The sequence below is a fragment of the Micromys minutus genome (genome assembly GCF_963924665.1).
Source record: "Micromys minutus genome assembly, chromosome: 8".
NCBI lineage: Eukaryota > Metazoa > Chordata > Mammalia > Rodentia > Muridae > Micromys > Micromys minutus.
In genome coordinates this window covers 44,668,713-44,684,226 of record NC_137977.1, presented here as the reverse complement: position 1 = coordinate 44,684,226, position 15,514 = coordinate 44,668,713, and the positions used below count along the sequence as shown (strand labels likewise).

Here is a 15,514-nt window from a genome sequence, read left to right as displayed (position 1 = left end):
ATACTGAAGCATCAAGTCTTGACAATGTAGTGAAGAGAATGCTGGGACACTGTGGTGCAGGAGGTCACGTGATCAGAATCTTCCCCTACCAGATCCGTCTCACCTTTACAATCTTCCATAGTGTAAAATAGTTTAGAAGTCACGAGTCACGACTCTCTCTCTCTCTCTCTCTCTCTCTCTCTCTCTCTCTCTCTCTCTCACACACACACACACACACACACACACACAAACACACATTAAGACTTCTCACGGGCTCACAGGTCAATAACTTCATTATATGGCAGTATTTCTCAAAGACAATAGAACCCTAGCTTTCCAAAACAGCCTTTTAGGAGGTCCCTCAGCATCCATCTAAGAGATACATGCAAGGTTTACAAGCTAACATTTTATTGCTGATGAAAAGCAGAAGTAGGTTAAATGCCCTAAACAAAATCACGCAATGGCATTAACTTCACTGTGACTTTTTTTTTTCTACTGACACTCACTGCCTGGAGAAAAATGCCAGTTTCACTTAAACATGCTACAGACCAAAATAGAAAAATATATAAATTTAATAGCATTTGGATCCTTTGGTGTGAGCACTTTATAGATTCAATATAAATAATAAACACAGGCAAACATTGTTGCAATAAAAGCACTATAAATTAGATTTGTGGACGAATTAACTGTCTTCCAGGACTATGTTGGCTAGAAAGAACTGACCGCACTAGCTATTCAGAAAGGTAGTTGCCACTCCATAATATAAGAAGAAAGGTCAAGTTATTCCTCCAAACCAAGTGAAAAGCACTCCCCTCTCCCTCCCCTCACAGATGAGGGTCTTATACTGAGATCCTTGATTTATTAGGGGCTGGGTTTGGAGCAATTTGAAAGATAAGGATCTAGTTTTGTTCTTCTATGTGCAGCTATCCAGTTTGACCAGCACCACATACCGAATAGATTGTGTTTTCTCCAATATGTAGCATTGGTTTCTGTGAAAGATCAAGCGGCTTAAAGATTAAAGATTTGTGTGGGTCTACAGTTCGGTTCTATTGAGCAATGTGTCTGATTTGGTTCTCCTCCCATATTGTTATCACTGTGGCTCTGTGGTTGAATTTAAAATCAGGGGTGCTTATTACATCTAGCAGTTGTTGTTGTGTATTTGTGTATTTGTTTGTTTTGGGTATTGATCAAGATCATTTTGGCTATCCTCTGTTGTGTTTCTGTACGATGGGGACTCTGTTGAGTCCACAGATTGCTTTTGATTACACATCAATTTTCACAATACTATCCCACAAGCATGAGAAGTCTTTCTTTCCATCCTCTGGTGTTTTCTTTATTTAATGTCTTAAAATTTAGACTGTACAAGTCTCTCACTTTCATAATTAGACTGACTCCAAGATATACCTTCTTAGGCTATAGTGAATGGATTGCTTCTCTGATTTCTTTCTCTGTGTGTTTGTCATCTGTAATTAGCAAAACTACAGATTCCTGTGTGTTGACATCATATTCTACTTTGTTCACTGTGTTTACCAGTTGTGTGCATTATCTGACACAGTCTTTAGATTCTATTCCTGTAGAAATCATATTATATTCAAATATAGATAATTTCCTTTCATCTTTGTTCATTTGGACCTCCTTCATCTTCTAGTCTTTCTGTTCTAGATAAGATGTCAAAGACTGATTTGAACAGGATAGGAAGAGTAAACATCCCCATCTTGTTCCTATTTTGTTATGAATATGAGTTTTCCCCATTTAACAAGACACTGAATGTGACCTTTTTACATCTCACCTTTATTATTTTGAGATATATCTACTATATCCATACACCCTCTAGAAACTCTATCAGGAAGGGATTCTCGATTTTGTCAAGAGGAGGCTTGAGTGTGATACAAATGTCTGTTTAGACTTGGAGTCTCCAGAGTCTTTCACTCTCTACAGGCGGTTGGTCTGTATGAATCACCATCTACTTCAAAAGGAAGGTGCTATTAGAGGAGTTTAAAAATGGCATCTCTAGCTATAAGTAAGAACTTAGCCAGTAGTGCATTAACAATCAGTTAGGCAGAACCTCTAAAGGTTTACCTATTTCTTTATGCTTTACAAAGGAAATATTTTTCTCTTCAATGAGAAAAATATGATCAAAAGTAATTTGTTCCCTGAAAAAACATATTAAAATTAAATCATGAATACATGTATATATGGATATTGGCTTCTCAGTTTGCCAATATTAATAATTTATACATGATTGATGAATTATAGTATTCTAATAAACATGTTTAGTGAGTGCAAGGTCCTTATAAATATGTGCTTGAGAATAGAATTAATGGTCATAGTCTATTCATTAGCCACATTTAATAACGACTGACAAGTGTTCTCAATCTGGTTATATCAACTTGCATTACTGAAGTATGTAATTGTTTTCAAAGGCTTCCAATGTTGTGGTCAGATTGTAGTTTGTTTACCACATTAGTAGAAATATTCTTGTATTCTTGGAATTTCTTTCCATCATTTCTAATGAAAATGAACATCTTTGAATTTTAAGAGTACATCATAAAAATGGCATATTTTCAAAGTAGAGAGACATGCATTTAATATAGTTTGTCCTATTTAGTATGTCTACTGTCTTGAGGTTTTAATATTTGTGCTTAAATATCATATATAGCTATAACCAATTATAAGAGACACACTATTTAATGCTATGGGACTTACAATCACAAGTAACTTAGAAGTAAATTTGAGCAAACTTTTCATTAGTGGTATGTAAGATAATTGTATGTTAGAAATCAAATGCACGAGCAATTGGACAATTCATGGGATACAACATATTTTCCCAGAGAGCAACTCGTTTTTTTTTTCCTTACTCAATGACCATTGTTATGTAGAACATTAAAAAGAAGTCATTGTGAGACAACCTGGAAGGGACTCCCTGCTTTGGGGTGGTTTTCGAACTGTGCTTGTTCAGAAAAGTATTTAACAGCAAAGGCCTGACTCAATCCTAGATATCAGACTTCACAACCCACTGTCCATCTGTTCCAGCTCAGAGCCTTTTTCATCTGTACCACAATATACTGATGGAAAATAGGAAAGCTGTGGCTTTAAAGGGATTAAAGGAAATGTGCGTGACAGTGTCACTCAAATTGCAGTGCTTGCCACGAAGTTCTCCGTTGCTTTTAAACACCGTTATCCTCCTCCACATAGGATGCAGATACCTAACATAAACTCAAAGTCTCTAACTTCTGTCAGTGCTTTCAAACGTGTAGGAAAGACTTTACTGTAAAGATGTCCCTTCGTCCAATCATCTTTTCCACTAATGAGTTTTGAATCCATCCTTTGCTCTTTCTTAACACGTTTATGACACATCTGATGTATAAATGGCCATATTCAAATTTATTATAAATGAAGTATGAGGATCGTATTTTAGAAAAAGCATCTGACAGAAATATATCCCTTCCTATTATGAGATTTTAAAACGTGTATTAATAAATGGTTTACTAAATTGAAAATGAATTTCTTTGCTTTAACGGAGATTGTAACCTCATGAGAAAATTGACAAAGTATCATTGCCCACCTAATATTTTTATATGATGGTCCTCATATGGTCATCATATGAGGCCATAAAACCAATCAAACTTAGAAATAACCTTCTTATCAAAAAAGAACAAACATAGTATGCACTAACTGATAAGTGCATTTTAGCCCAAAAGCTTGAAATACCCAAGGTACAGCTCACAAACCATATGAAGCTCAAAAAGGAGGACCTAAGTGTGGATGTCTCAGTCCTTCTTAGAAGGAGGAACAAAAAACATCACAAGAAGAAATACAGAGACAAAAGTGGAGCAAATTCTGAAGGGAAGGCCATCCAGAGACTGCCCTACCTGGGGATCCATCCCATATGCAGCCACCAAACCCAGTCACTATTGCTGATGTCAAAAAGTGCTTGCTGACAAGAGCCTGATATGGATAAGGATGCTTGCAGCTAAGCATCGAATTGAGCACAGGAGCCCAATGGAGGAGCTGGAGAAAGGACAGAATGAGCTGAAGGGGTTTGCAACCCCATAGAAAGAACAAAAGTGTCATCCAACCAGAACGCCCCAGAGCTCCCAGGGGCTAAACCGCCAACCAAAGAGTACACATGGAGGAACCCATGGCTCCAGCCGTATATGTAGCAGAGAATAGCCTTGTCTGGCATCAATAGGAAGAGAAGCCCTTGGTCCTGTGATGGCTGATTTCCCCAGTGTAGAGGAATGCCTGGGTGTTGAGATGGGAGTGGATGAGTGGGACAGGGAGCATCCTCATAGAAGCAGGAGGAGGGGAAATGAGAATGGGAGAACCAGGAAAAGGGATAACATTCAAAATGTAGACACATAAAATATCCAACAAAAAAGGAAAAAACTGAAAGAGATGCATCTATCTATAATCACTATAGAGAGAATTTCCTTGCCATAATAGAGCACATCCTCCACCGCCCCGCATATAATTGTACCCTCTGTTTGACATGGCCCTGTGTGTTTGTGAGGTGCAGACTGAAGGCTAGATCCACACTCTATAATTGCTAAACCTGTTCTATCTCTTAACAAACCACAGAGAAACACCCACCATTTTTCTAATACTAGAAGAGATGCTACTCATATTGTTCTATGGTCTTCGGTTTTGTGTCTGAATATATGAGGTTCAGGATAGATTTCTTTACCCACATTCAAATATTACAGAAACAAAAGACTTGAATTCTCTTAAATAAAAGCGATTTCTGTTTCCATAGGGTCTCACTTTTGGAAGCCCAAACACCAAACTGGGGTCCTGGTTAGCCACCAGGCTTTATCTGTGCTTTGGGAGAAAGACATCTCTCTTCTCTCATTCTGTTTATGTAGCAATTTGTAAGGAAACAAAATATTGCCTTTTGTTTTATAATACCTTTTTTATAGACTTGTATGGCTATTTTTGGGTACTTCGTGGGTTCTTCTTTTTCATCTGTCCCTTAACCATATCTTCTCTGGCTCAGCTCAGCTTCTTCTGTTTCAACTGTCACCCACTGTCTTCCGCAGTCTGCTAGCTCAGGTCATTTTCAACTGTGTCTGATTTCCACTCTTGAAATTCTCTTCCTAGTCTGACTCTATCTTCTTTCTTCTGCTCTGACCTACACTTCGGTCTCCTAGACCCTACTGCCTACTATTCCTCTCTCCAACTCCTTCTCTATCCCAACACTTCTCTCAACCCTCAGCCTCTACGGGCTTTTATAGCCTCTCCTGTCATTTTAAAGGGTTAGGCATATACAATCTATCACACTGTGGGGGTGTGGGGATAGCAATATGACTGGTTAACTGGAAGAAAGTGCTTCTCTGTTGAGACAAGAGTGGTTGGTGGTCAAATATTGCATGGTTAGGATGATGAGCACCAGGCTATATTTGAATGTTTGGGGAAAGAACAAGAAAAGGAAAGGAAGAAGGGAAAAGATGAGGAAGAGCATGTTTCTCATGAAAACATGAGAAAGAACAAACAGTGCTCTGAGCGAACAGTTTCCTTGAGATTCCTCGTTCTGATGTGACCAACAGTCTCTCTGAACTAAGTCCATCATCAGCATTTGCCTTGTAGCCCGTATTTTATGTTTTATCATGAGAATTTAAAATTCCGAGGATACTGATGAGAAATCAAAGCAATAGAAACACTTAGAGTTCTTTTTAAAATATCCAAAGACATTTAATGGATTTCTATACACCCAAAAATGTTTTATATGTAGATCTGTTCTGCCTGCATTTGTGCATATGTACCATATAGAAAGGAACCTTACATGGTATCTGCCCAAATAAGACTATAACTCTTGAATGTACCTTAGCAATAATACTTTTCTTTACATCTACATAACCTAGAATGGAAGAAAATGCATATATGTATATGTATATGTGTATGTGTATTTATGTATATGTATATGTATATGATACAGATATCTCCTGCTTAAATGTGTATTCCTTTTATGTGTATATCTGCCTACATGTATATCTGTGTACTATGTACATACCTTGTGCCATCAAAAATGAGAAAGGACCTCAGATACCTTGGAACTGGACTAGAGGTAATTGTGAGCTGCCATGTGGGTGCTGGGAATTGAACCCAGGTCCTCCCAAAGGAAAAAGAGTGCTCTTAACTACTATGCCATTTCTCACTGTCTAGTTTCTCTGAATAAGTAAATTTCTACTAAGACAGTTGTGTTTGTTTTAACAGACATACGTGTGGATATTGTACAACAATCAGAAAGACAGTCACATGTACTCTATTGGCTCCAGGGTAACCTTACAGGGATTTTGATATCAATTCAAAACATGAAAAAATTGCTCCTTTGTGCTCAAAGGGCCTTCATTAGTAATTCAAAGTAGAGAAATATTTTTTATACTCTACAAAGAACTTGAAGTATATATGACTCCAACATAATCTGTTCTCATACTATAAGTGTATTTAGCCTTATGATACCAGCAAAAATAGGATGTTATTGAATATATCTGTGTAACTTTGTGTAAAATATTAAAAATTGATAAAAATAGTTTATGTACTACTTTAAGCTGTTTCATTAGTAATAATTGCAGTGTTAACATAATTGCAATTTATATGCATAAATATACAACATTGCAAATATACCTTCAAAGCTGGCACTCTCAAATAATCTATATATTAAACAACTGATTCATTTAAGTTCTCTGGTGTGCCTCAAACTAAGGTTTATTCAGAGATGCTTACCCACAGTATCACAAGGCTCATCTTTGTGGACACAGAAATCTTTCCTAAAAGGAAAAGTAGAAAATCAAAGTAAAGATTGATTCCTTTCAGACAGTCATCATGACATTATATTCATAGTTAAATAAGTCACATCATATATTTTCTCAGATTTAATATAACTCAGAAAAAGAGATGGAGGGAGAGGTCTGTAAAGACAATCAGAATTTAATAGCACACACATATTATGTAAACCTAATATATTTTCCTATTTAGTAGATACTACTTCAGAAATAAAAGCCTGGTTTGTTTTGAATTTTGCTGCAAGATTCCATTGGATTTAAAAAACGTAGTTAATGATCGAGAAGGATTATTTACCATGCAAAACTATTATAGCACTGCTTCATCGAACAAAATAATGTCAAGAGCTTACTAGTATGAGATATAATTTGAATTCATCTACAGTTTCCTTTCCATGCCTTCCCAAGGAAAGTAATTTCAAACACTGAAGAAAAAAAAAGCTTGCTCTCTCCTTAATACACCAGAGACCTGGGAGGTGAGAGACCTTCTGGACTCAAAGGGAGAGACCCTAGATGAAATGCCCTACAGTGGGGAGAGAGAACTTGTAGAGCCACCTCCAGCAGAAAGACAGAGGATTAAGTGAGGGATGGGGTTGCCATCCCACAGTCAAAACTCTGACACATAATTGATCCTGTCTGAAAAAAACTGCAGGGAAGGAAATAGAGAGGAGCCTGAAAAATGGAGGTCCAGTGACAGGCCCCAAGTGGGATCCAGCTCAAGGGGAGGCCCCCAAGGTGTAAAACTATTACTGAGGCTGTGGAGCACTCACCAAATGGGACCTATTGTGACTGCCCTCTGAAAAACCCAACAAGCAGCTGAAAGAGTCAGATGCAGATATTTGTTGAATTAGGGAAAAGCTAGAGGAAGGTGAGGAGAAGGGTGACCCTGTAAGAGGACCTGTAAGAGGGGTCAATTAACCTGGACCCCTGAGATCTCTCAGACACTGGATCACCAACCAGGCAGCATAGACCAGCTGATATGAGGCCCCCAACACATATACAGCAGAGGTCTGGATTCAGTCAGAGAAGATGCACCTAACCCTCAAGAGACTGGAGGTCCAGGGAGTTTAGAGGCCTGGCAGGTGGGTGAGTGGGCAGGTGGGCAGGTGGGTGGGGTAGGGACATCCTCTTGGAGAGAAGGAGGACTGGGAGGAGGTATGGGATGTGGAACAGTAGGAGGGTGGACCAGGAGGGAAATAAAATCTTGAATATAAAAATAAAATAAATCGTAAGCTAATTATTTTTTAAAAAGAAAGAAGAAAAAGAAAAACACACTTGAATGAGCCTGAAGAAATTAGTATTTTATACAAATGGACTCTGAATTATAGTTCATATTTTGATTGTTCTTTTAATGTTACATGTTACAGAGCATTCCATAAAATACTTAAGCTTGTTCCCACATATTTAGGATTTCACAGACCACAATTTAGAGGACACAGTCACAGTTTGTTATATAGGAGATACGCTATATTAAATAACTATTATTTATCTATCAGCTGCTAGTGCTGTGACAGCAGACAATTTTCTTACCCGCCCCACTTCTCAACCACCTCATCTAAACTGAAAAGGTTCAACTCTATATGTTTACTGTGCAGGATAAACAATCTAGTATGTACAGATTATTTACAATATAGGTATCCTTTCCAAGTTAAATGTGTCTCCTACATAAGGTAATAAAACAAAGTGAGAAAATGGTAATTACAGATTTTTAATGAATTATTTTGTTGCTGCCATTCTTATATCTGAGTGATATTCTATTCCTTAACTTTTAAGTTTTAGATAATTTTAGTCTCAAGAATATTGACACAGTTGATTCCCCATCCCTGCATATTTCTTTCCCTCACTCTCTCTCTCCTCACCCCTGGCATGTGTATGATTGGAAATTAGCTTTGTTTAAAGGCCACTATTATTTATAGACTCTGAATTCTGAATCCTATTATAAATTAGAAAATAAGTTTTAAAACGTTATTATGCTGGCAAAGAGAGATGACTCAGTTATTAAGAGCACTAACGGCTCCTGCAGAGAACCTGGGCTCTATTCTCAGCATCCACATTGTGATTCAAAATCAGTACCTGTAACTTCAATCCTGGAACAATGCCATTGTCTGGCCTCTGCTACACACACACATGCAAACACACTCACACACACAATACACACTCACACATACACACATACACTCACTTACACACGCATACACTCACACACACATACACTCTCACACACACATACTCACACACTCACACACACACTCACACACATTTACACACACGTACACACTCACTCAATCACACACACTCACACACACATTCACACACACATACACAAACTCACTCAATCACACACACACACACATACACACACACACACACACACACACACACACACACACAATAAAAACTTTTCAAAACATTAATATACCAAAGCAAACTCCATGTTTTTTCAGTGGGCTTTTTGTTTAATTTTGACATCTCTTTTTCTTATACCCTGGTTATTGGGACTTTTGCTTTTTTGCTGTTGCTGTTTTCTGGGATTGGTGTTGTTCTGTTGTTGAAAGAAAGTGATTGAGAGAAATAGAACACAATTAGGGGGGAAGAAGTTAAGAAGGCTCTGTAAGGAATAGGGGCAAGAAAGACATGATCCCAAGATTTAATTCAAAGTAAGATGTGATCATAATGTTTCCGTTAAAAAACTTTTTAAAACAAAAGGAAAATGTAATGAAATGGTTGAGAAAAAAAGTTAGTGCAAACAGAGGAGAAAAGTGTAGGGTATTTAGATTACAGGAAAAGAAGGGCGTTGAGAGCTGTTCATATATCTCACATGGCAATCTCACCAGGTGAACTTTCTGTACAATTAGTGTACACTGATAAAGACGTAGATAATTAAACCATCAGAAAGATACAATGTTGGACTGAGGCTGATCTCATCAATAATATTGATACTAATAATTATGGTTTTCTATATACATTTTGTTTGAGTCACCAAAAGCTTTATAATTTGACAGCTATGTATGGTCTTGTAAATTATATTGCATATTCAAGTGCATTATTTTCTCAGAATTCTATACATGTTAATTACATTAACCTATTACATGACATGAGATAAAAGTGCTTAATAAAAAAAACAAGGTTGGATTTGTTTTTTGCACTTATTAGTAAGGAGGAAATGTTAAAAGTCCATTAAAGTTATAAGTTTTTAATGCTTCCGCATGAGTGACTATTAATTTTTGTTTTACTCACTTCAAAGCAAAGTTATTGAATTATTAAATTCTCTAAGTTTTATAAATTTTATCTATTTTGAATTATTGGTTTTATTTTTGGATAAAGATCATACATCTTCTTCTCCTTTGCTTTACTGCGGCTATGATAAAACACTGCCCATAGGCGTCTTGTGGGAGAAATGCTATTTTTCTTACAGATCCCCAAGCATGGTCCATCATTGAAGAAAGCCAACGCGGGACCTCAGGGAACCTAGACAAGAACCACGAAGAATGGTGCTTAATAAACTGCTTTCATGTTCATGAGTTCAGCTGCTGTAAGACCACCCACTATGTACTCCTTCCAACAGACACACACACACACACACACACACACACACACACACACACACACACACGGGTGGGGGCATGCACATGCCTATAGGCAAGTCACATAAAGGCATTTCCTCAACTGAAGTTCCCTCCTCACAGGGGAGTCTACTTCGTTCTATGCTCACAAACATTCACTAGAGCAAGCATTAAGTTTCAACCACTAACGTGTCTGATGTTAGGAAACTTTTCCTTTGTGTCAGATTTAAATCATTTTTCCCCCCATGAGTCTCTTGCAAATAGAACATGGATAAATATGTAAAGATTTCTGGATAATATTCTTATACGTGATTTAATTTCTTGATAATATATATTTATCATTAGTTTATTTGGATTTGTTATCTTATTTATGATTATATTTTCACTCATTCCTTTGATACATCTTGTTTACCTTATTTTCCTATTTTTTTTCTCCAGTGTTCCAAAATAGTATTAATTTGTGTGATTTTTAAATTGTTGGTATGTTTCCCTTTGTGCATATGTTTACTGGTGTCCACAGAGGCCAGGAGAGGATGTCACATCTGCTGGTAATGAAGTTACAGGCAGTTGTAAGCCTGTAGCACCCAACATAGGTACTAACATCAAAATTTGAGTCCTTGAGAACAGCAGCAAGCTCTCTTAATTGAGAATTATCTCTCCAGCACAATTTACATTTAACACATGAATCACAATGGCACCGTTTCCTGTCACTATCACTGCTATAGTAATTTCCATAACAGAGAAGCTGCAAGCCATACAAAGCTTTGTGTTTACAGTCTAGAGAGCAGAAGTCTCAGATGAGGTATGTTCTGGGCCAGCATCTTTGTGTGACATGGTGTGATGGGACCTCGAGAAGTCTCTCTTTCTTTTATGTCCTCTGACCACAGGATAGATTCTCTGCTCTCAAGATCCTTATCATGGCCATATCTACAAAGTCTTCTATACCATGTAAGACACACATTCAGAGTCTGGAGAGGGGAGCCTGGCATTTAAGGATGACATTATTATGCCTAGACATGGCTTAAATGCTAAAAGCTAAAAGTGTTTTCAGAGAGAGAGAGAGAGAGAGAGAGAGAGAGAGAGAGAGAGAGAGGGAGGGAGGGAGAGAGAGACAGAAAGGGGTCATGGAATGCTTTTAATTCAGTATCTTCTTTTTCTTCTTTTGTTTTTTTATTGCACTTGTTTTTCATTTGTTTGCTTGTTTGTTTTTTTGACATAAAGTGTTGCTACTAGCTCTGGATTATGTAGTAATACTTACAGTGTAGCATTCCTTATACTTGTGGCAACCTCCATATTTCAGACAAGTGTAGGCTTCACAAATAAAATATTTCAGATCCATTTAGTTTGGATAATATCTATCATCTATTTGTTTATTTTATTGAAAATCTGTTTGTGTGTGCTGGTTCATATGTGTAAATGGAAGAACACGCATGTGTATGGGCATGCATGTGGAGGTCGAAGATCAATCTCAGGTGTTGTTGTGTATTAGCCACTTTTATTACAAATGTAATTGGCCCGCCTGGGCATTCACCAAGTGCACTAATCTGGCTGACCAGTGAACACCAGGGATCACAGTATGGCATGACACATATGCGCTGTCTTACTAAATTTTCCATCTTGGATTCTGGAGATCAGTCTCAAGTTTCCATGACTACACAGCAGACATTTTACCAGCTCAGTGGCATCTACCTTCTTTTATGGGTTCTCAAAATAGGTACCTTTGCAAACGACTAATGCTTACTTCGAAATTTGTCCAACTGTTTAACAATTTCTTTTATCAGTTACAACTTGCCTTTTTTATTACTAGATAACACACCAGTAAAGAAAGCTGACAATCCTTATAGGAATTTCATGGTTATTGTTTTGAGGCATGGTCTCAAACTCACAAGGTTTCATCTGCCTCCAGAGTACTTAGATTAAAGGTGTGTGTCCTATGCCTGGCTTTGGAGAGAAATGTTTAACATGACATCATTGAGTCACAGAATACAGAAGATATGACTTCGTTTATTCTCTCACTCACAGATATGCGCTAACATCTACCATCGTACCTTTTTCTTATTGGTTTTTGCTCTAATTTCATGCATTTGGCTTCTGGTTAGTTATGGCTTTCTTGAGTGGCTCTTCACTTGTAAATAGGTTGATGAGGCGCTGGTACTAATTTTCTATATCTTCTGTAATATTTTGATCACTTTTCAATTTTTAGGATCTCTGGACAAAGGAAATTATCTCTGAAAAAGGAAGATTGTCTCTGACAGTCTTTCTATGCTGTCCCCCTAGAACATCCTGAAGCCTACACTCAGCAATTATTTCTCCCTTCAGCAAACTTTTGACAGTGCTTTATAATTCCAGGTCTTAACTCAATACAGCTTTTCTGAATGAGTCTCCATTGGTCCCATTAAAGTTTTATTCGTCTATAGTGAATCAGATCCCCAACTAACAACGTGACGTTTTTAAGCATAAGCAGCATATTCTTGTGTATTATATTCAGTATTCGCAGCAAGTCTTGTGTTTTCCAAGTATTTCCCTGTCATATAGCTGATGTTTCTACTCTTGATCTTGTAAGCTCGGTCACTTTATCGCCGTCACTGCTGCTTTTACTGTATCACTCACTATTGCTACATTTGGTTCTCACAAACAAAGACGATCCAATTGTGCCCTTTGGAATTAATTATGAACTTGGCCAGTGGTTCCTTAATTGAGTCGGCTTTCTATGGTGTACACTGAGAGCGTGCTGCCTGGGCAGTTTTGAGGATAAGATATTTTTACTAAGTGATTCAATTTCAAGTGCAAATCCATGGGTTGGAAGGCATTTTATTTCTACCCCATAATCATATGATATACAGAATCCTTTCTGGACAGCCTGTAGCTCTTGACAGAGCTTTGGCCACACACTTTCATGAAAGGTCCAGACATCCATGAGTTCTATCCATCTATATTCATTTCATTTCTACTTCCTACTTTGCACTGACTTAAAACCTTTTCCACTGCATAGACCTAAAAAAAGTCAAGAAGATGTGCAAAGAGCTTCCAAGAAAGCGTTTCAAATTCCAAGGTCAAAGTTCCTCTGGCAGCTACTGCATTTCCTCCTAAAGCCGCACGGATCCTTGACAGATCTCTTTGTGTATGACTAATCTGTGCACATAGGGATGCTTCTTCCATTTTAATCTCAGCTAATTTATATGTGTTCCAAAATAGAACATTATCTGGTCACTAGATAACCACAGAACTAAACGGACTTAACTCCATCTCTGGCCTACCAGATAGAAATTAAATGTCATAAAATGATAGATTTGTTTAACAACAAAGGCCAATATGCAGAGGAAAAAAAACATATGCATAATTTTATTACATTTTATAACATGCCAAAACATTGATCAAACCCTTCAAAGGTTAGTGTCAATGTCTCAATAACGTGTTCTCTTTGTGTCAATACGTATTTCTTTTTGTGATTTTTTTTTTATTTTTTATTCACTTTGCATCCTGATCAGAGCTCCCCCTGCCTCCTCTCTTCACAGTTCCACACTTTCAAATCCTTCCCCAACCCCACCCCCGCTGCCTCACCTCTTTTCTTTAGAGATGGGTAACTTTGTGACAGGGTATCATGTAGCTGATAGTGAGTCAGACTGGCACCACAGTCTGATCAGTCAGGCCAATTCCCCTGCCTCTACCTCCTGAAGGCTAGGACTACAGCGAAGACTTCAGCATAAGGCTACTTAACTTTGAACAACTGTTCAATGGCATGCTAATTTCATTGAATATTATATTATAGATGATTGTGAAATTGGTGATTGAAACAAATTATTTTTCATTTGAAAGTTTAGAGTAAAACAAAATGTGTAGTTGTTGGCAAAAAGTGAGATTGGGATAAATTATTTTAATAGAAAGTATCATGAAAATGTTCATTTTTTTTCTCTTGGTAAGATTCTGACAAAAATCATTCTATGAAACAAATATAAAATCAACTTTAACTGCCAGAGTAATTTGAAAGGGTTAAACTAACATGAGATAGTTCAAACTTTAAATATCTTTGTAACTATAGGCACAAAGAAACATAAAATAAAATTAATTCATGCAATTATACCTAATATTATAATGCACAGATTATATGTGATTATAAACTATAAATTTATGAGTATGGTAGCTTATGGTATGGATCTCTCTATAAAGAATCAAGGGGTCTTCTTTAGCTCCTTTGGGGGTCTTAGCTGAGATCCTTTTCCAATAATTCAACTAAGGTGGACTGAGGCCCTCTTGAACACTAACCTTTCCCCCAGTTTTGGTAAGATTTAGTATCCCACCTTCATCCATGTGTTAGCCTTTATACCTAAGAAATCTGTCCCCAAAAGAGTCAGTTTTATCTGACTATCATGAGTGTGGCCCATCCCCAAAATGCAACAGACATATGTGGAGGTAAGATATGCTGTCTCCTCATTACTTTGTATTTCTATACTACTGATAGTGCAATGTTGAAGTGAGTCTCCAGAAATTGTAAGGTTATTTTCTAAATATACTATTGCTTTCATGCTGTTAAATCAGTAACAGGATCGTTAATTTTTTTCTGTATTCTTGAGGCTGGTTCTTGGGGACACATGCTTTAAAGTCTATTGTTCCAACTGAATGAATGTCTCAAAGTAAAATTAATTTTTAGTTGTTAAGAAAAATGACAAAGAAAAGAACAGGCATTGAAAAGCTAAATAGTATGATTGCATGTCTTCTCTAATAATTCTCATGCCTATGATTTTAGTTGCTAAGAATAAGGTCATTCTGAAAACATGGCAAAATCAGAAGAAAGTTCTTCTAAGTCAGCAGAGAGACAAAGATGTATCTCATTCATGCTGCAGCTACAGCTAAACTTCCTTCAAGGTAACATTTTAACAGGCCCTTCAACATACACAGGAAGGAAGGAAGGAAGGAAGGAAGGAAGGAAGGAAGGAAGGAAGGAAGGAAGGAAGGAAGGAAGGAAGGAAGGAAAAAAATAAACCCAAACCAAACAACAACAACAAAAATATATCAGAAAAATTAAACTTGTACCTCTAGACAAAACAAGCAAGATTGCGTTCATCTGAAACCCTTATTTCAAGGGCTATAATTTAGAAAATACAATAAATTGAGTGTTTTCTAAACAGCCTAAAGTTAAATCTTAAAGCTGGGTTTCTGCTCCACTCCCCACCTGCAGGATCTGTTCTACAGGGA

The 15,514-nt window shown here is 37.2% G+C and overlaps 1 protein-coding gene across 1 annotated transcript in view; it reads right to left on the bottom strand.

The window, feature by feature from the left end:
- ADAMTS19 (ADAM metallopeptidase with thrombospondin type 1 motif 19) overlaps window positions 1-15,514 on the bottom strand; it is a gene marked incomplete at both ends in the record, with an annotated part of 182,712 nt that overhangs the window by 103,555 nt on the left and 63,643 nt on the right. The window contains one exon of the mRNA XM_080920449.1: window positions 6,703-6,746. Coding sequence (XP_080776575.1) covers window positions 6,703-6,746 — 44 coding nt within the window. The remainder of the gene's footprint in view (window positions 1-6,702; window positions 6,747-15,514) is intronic.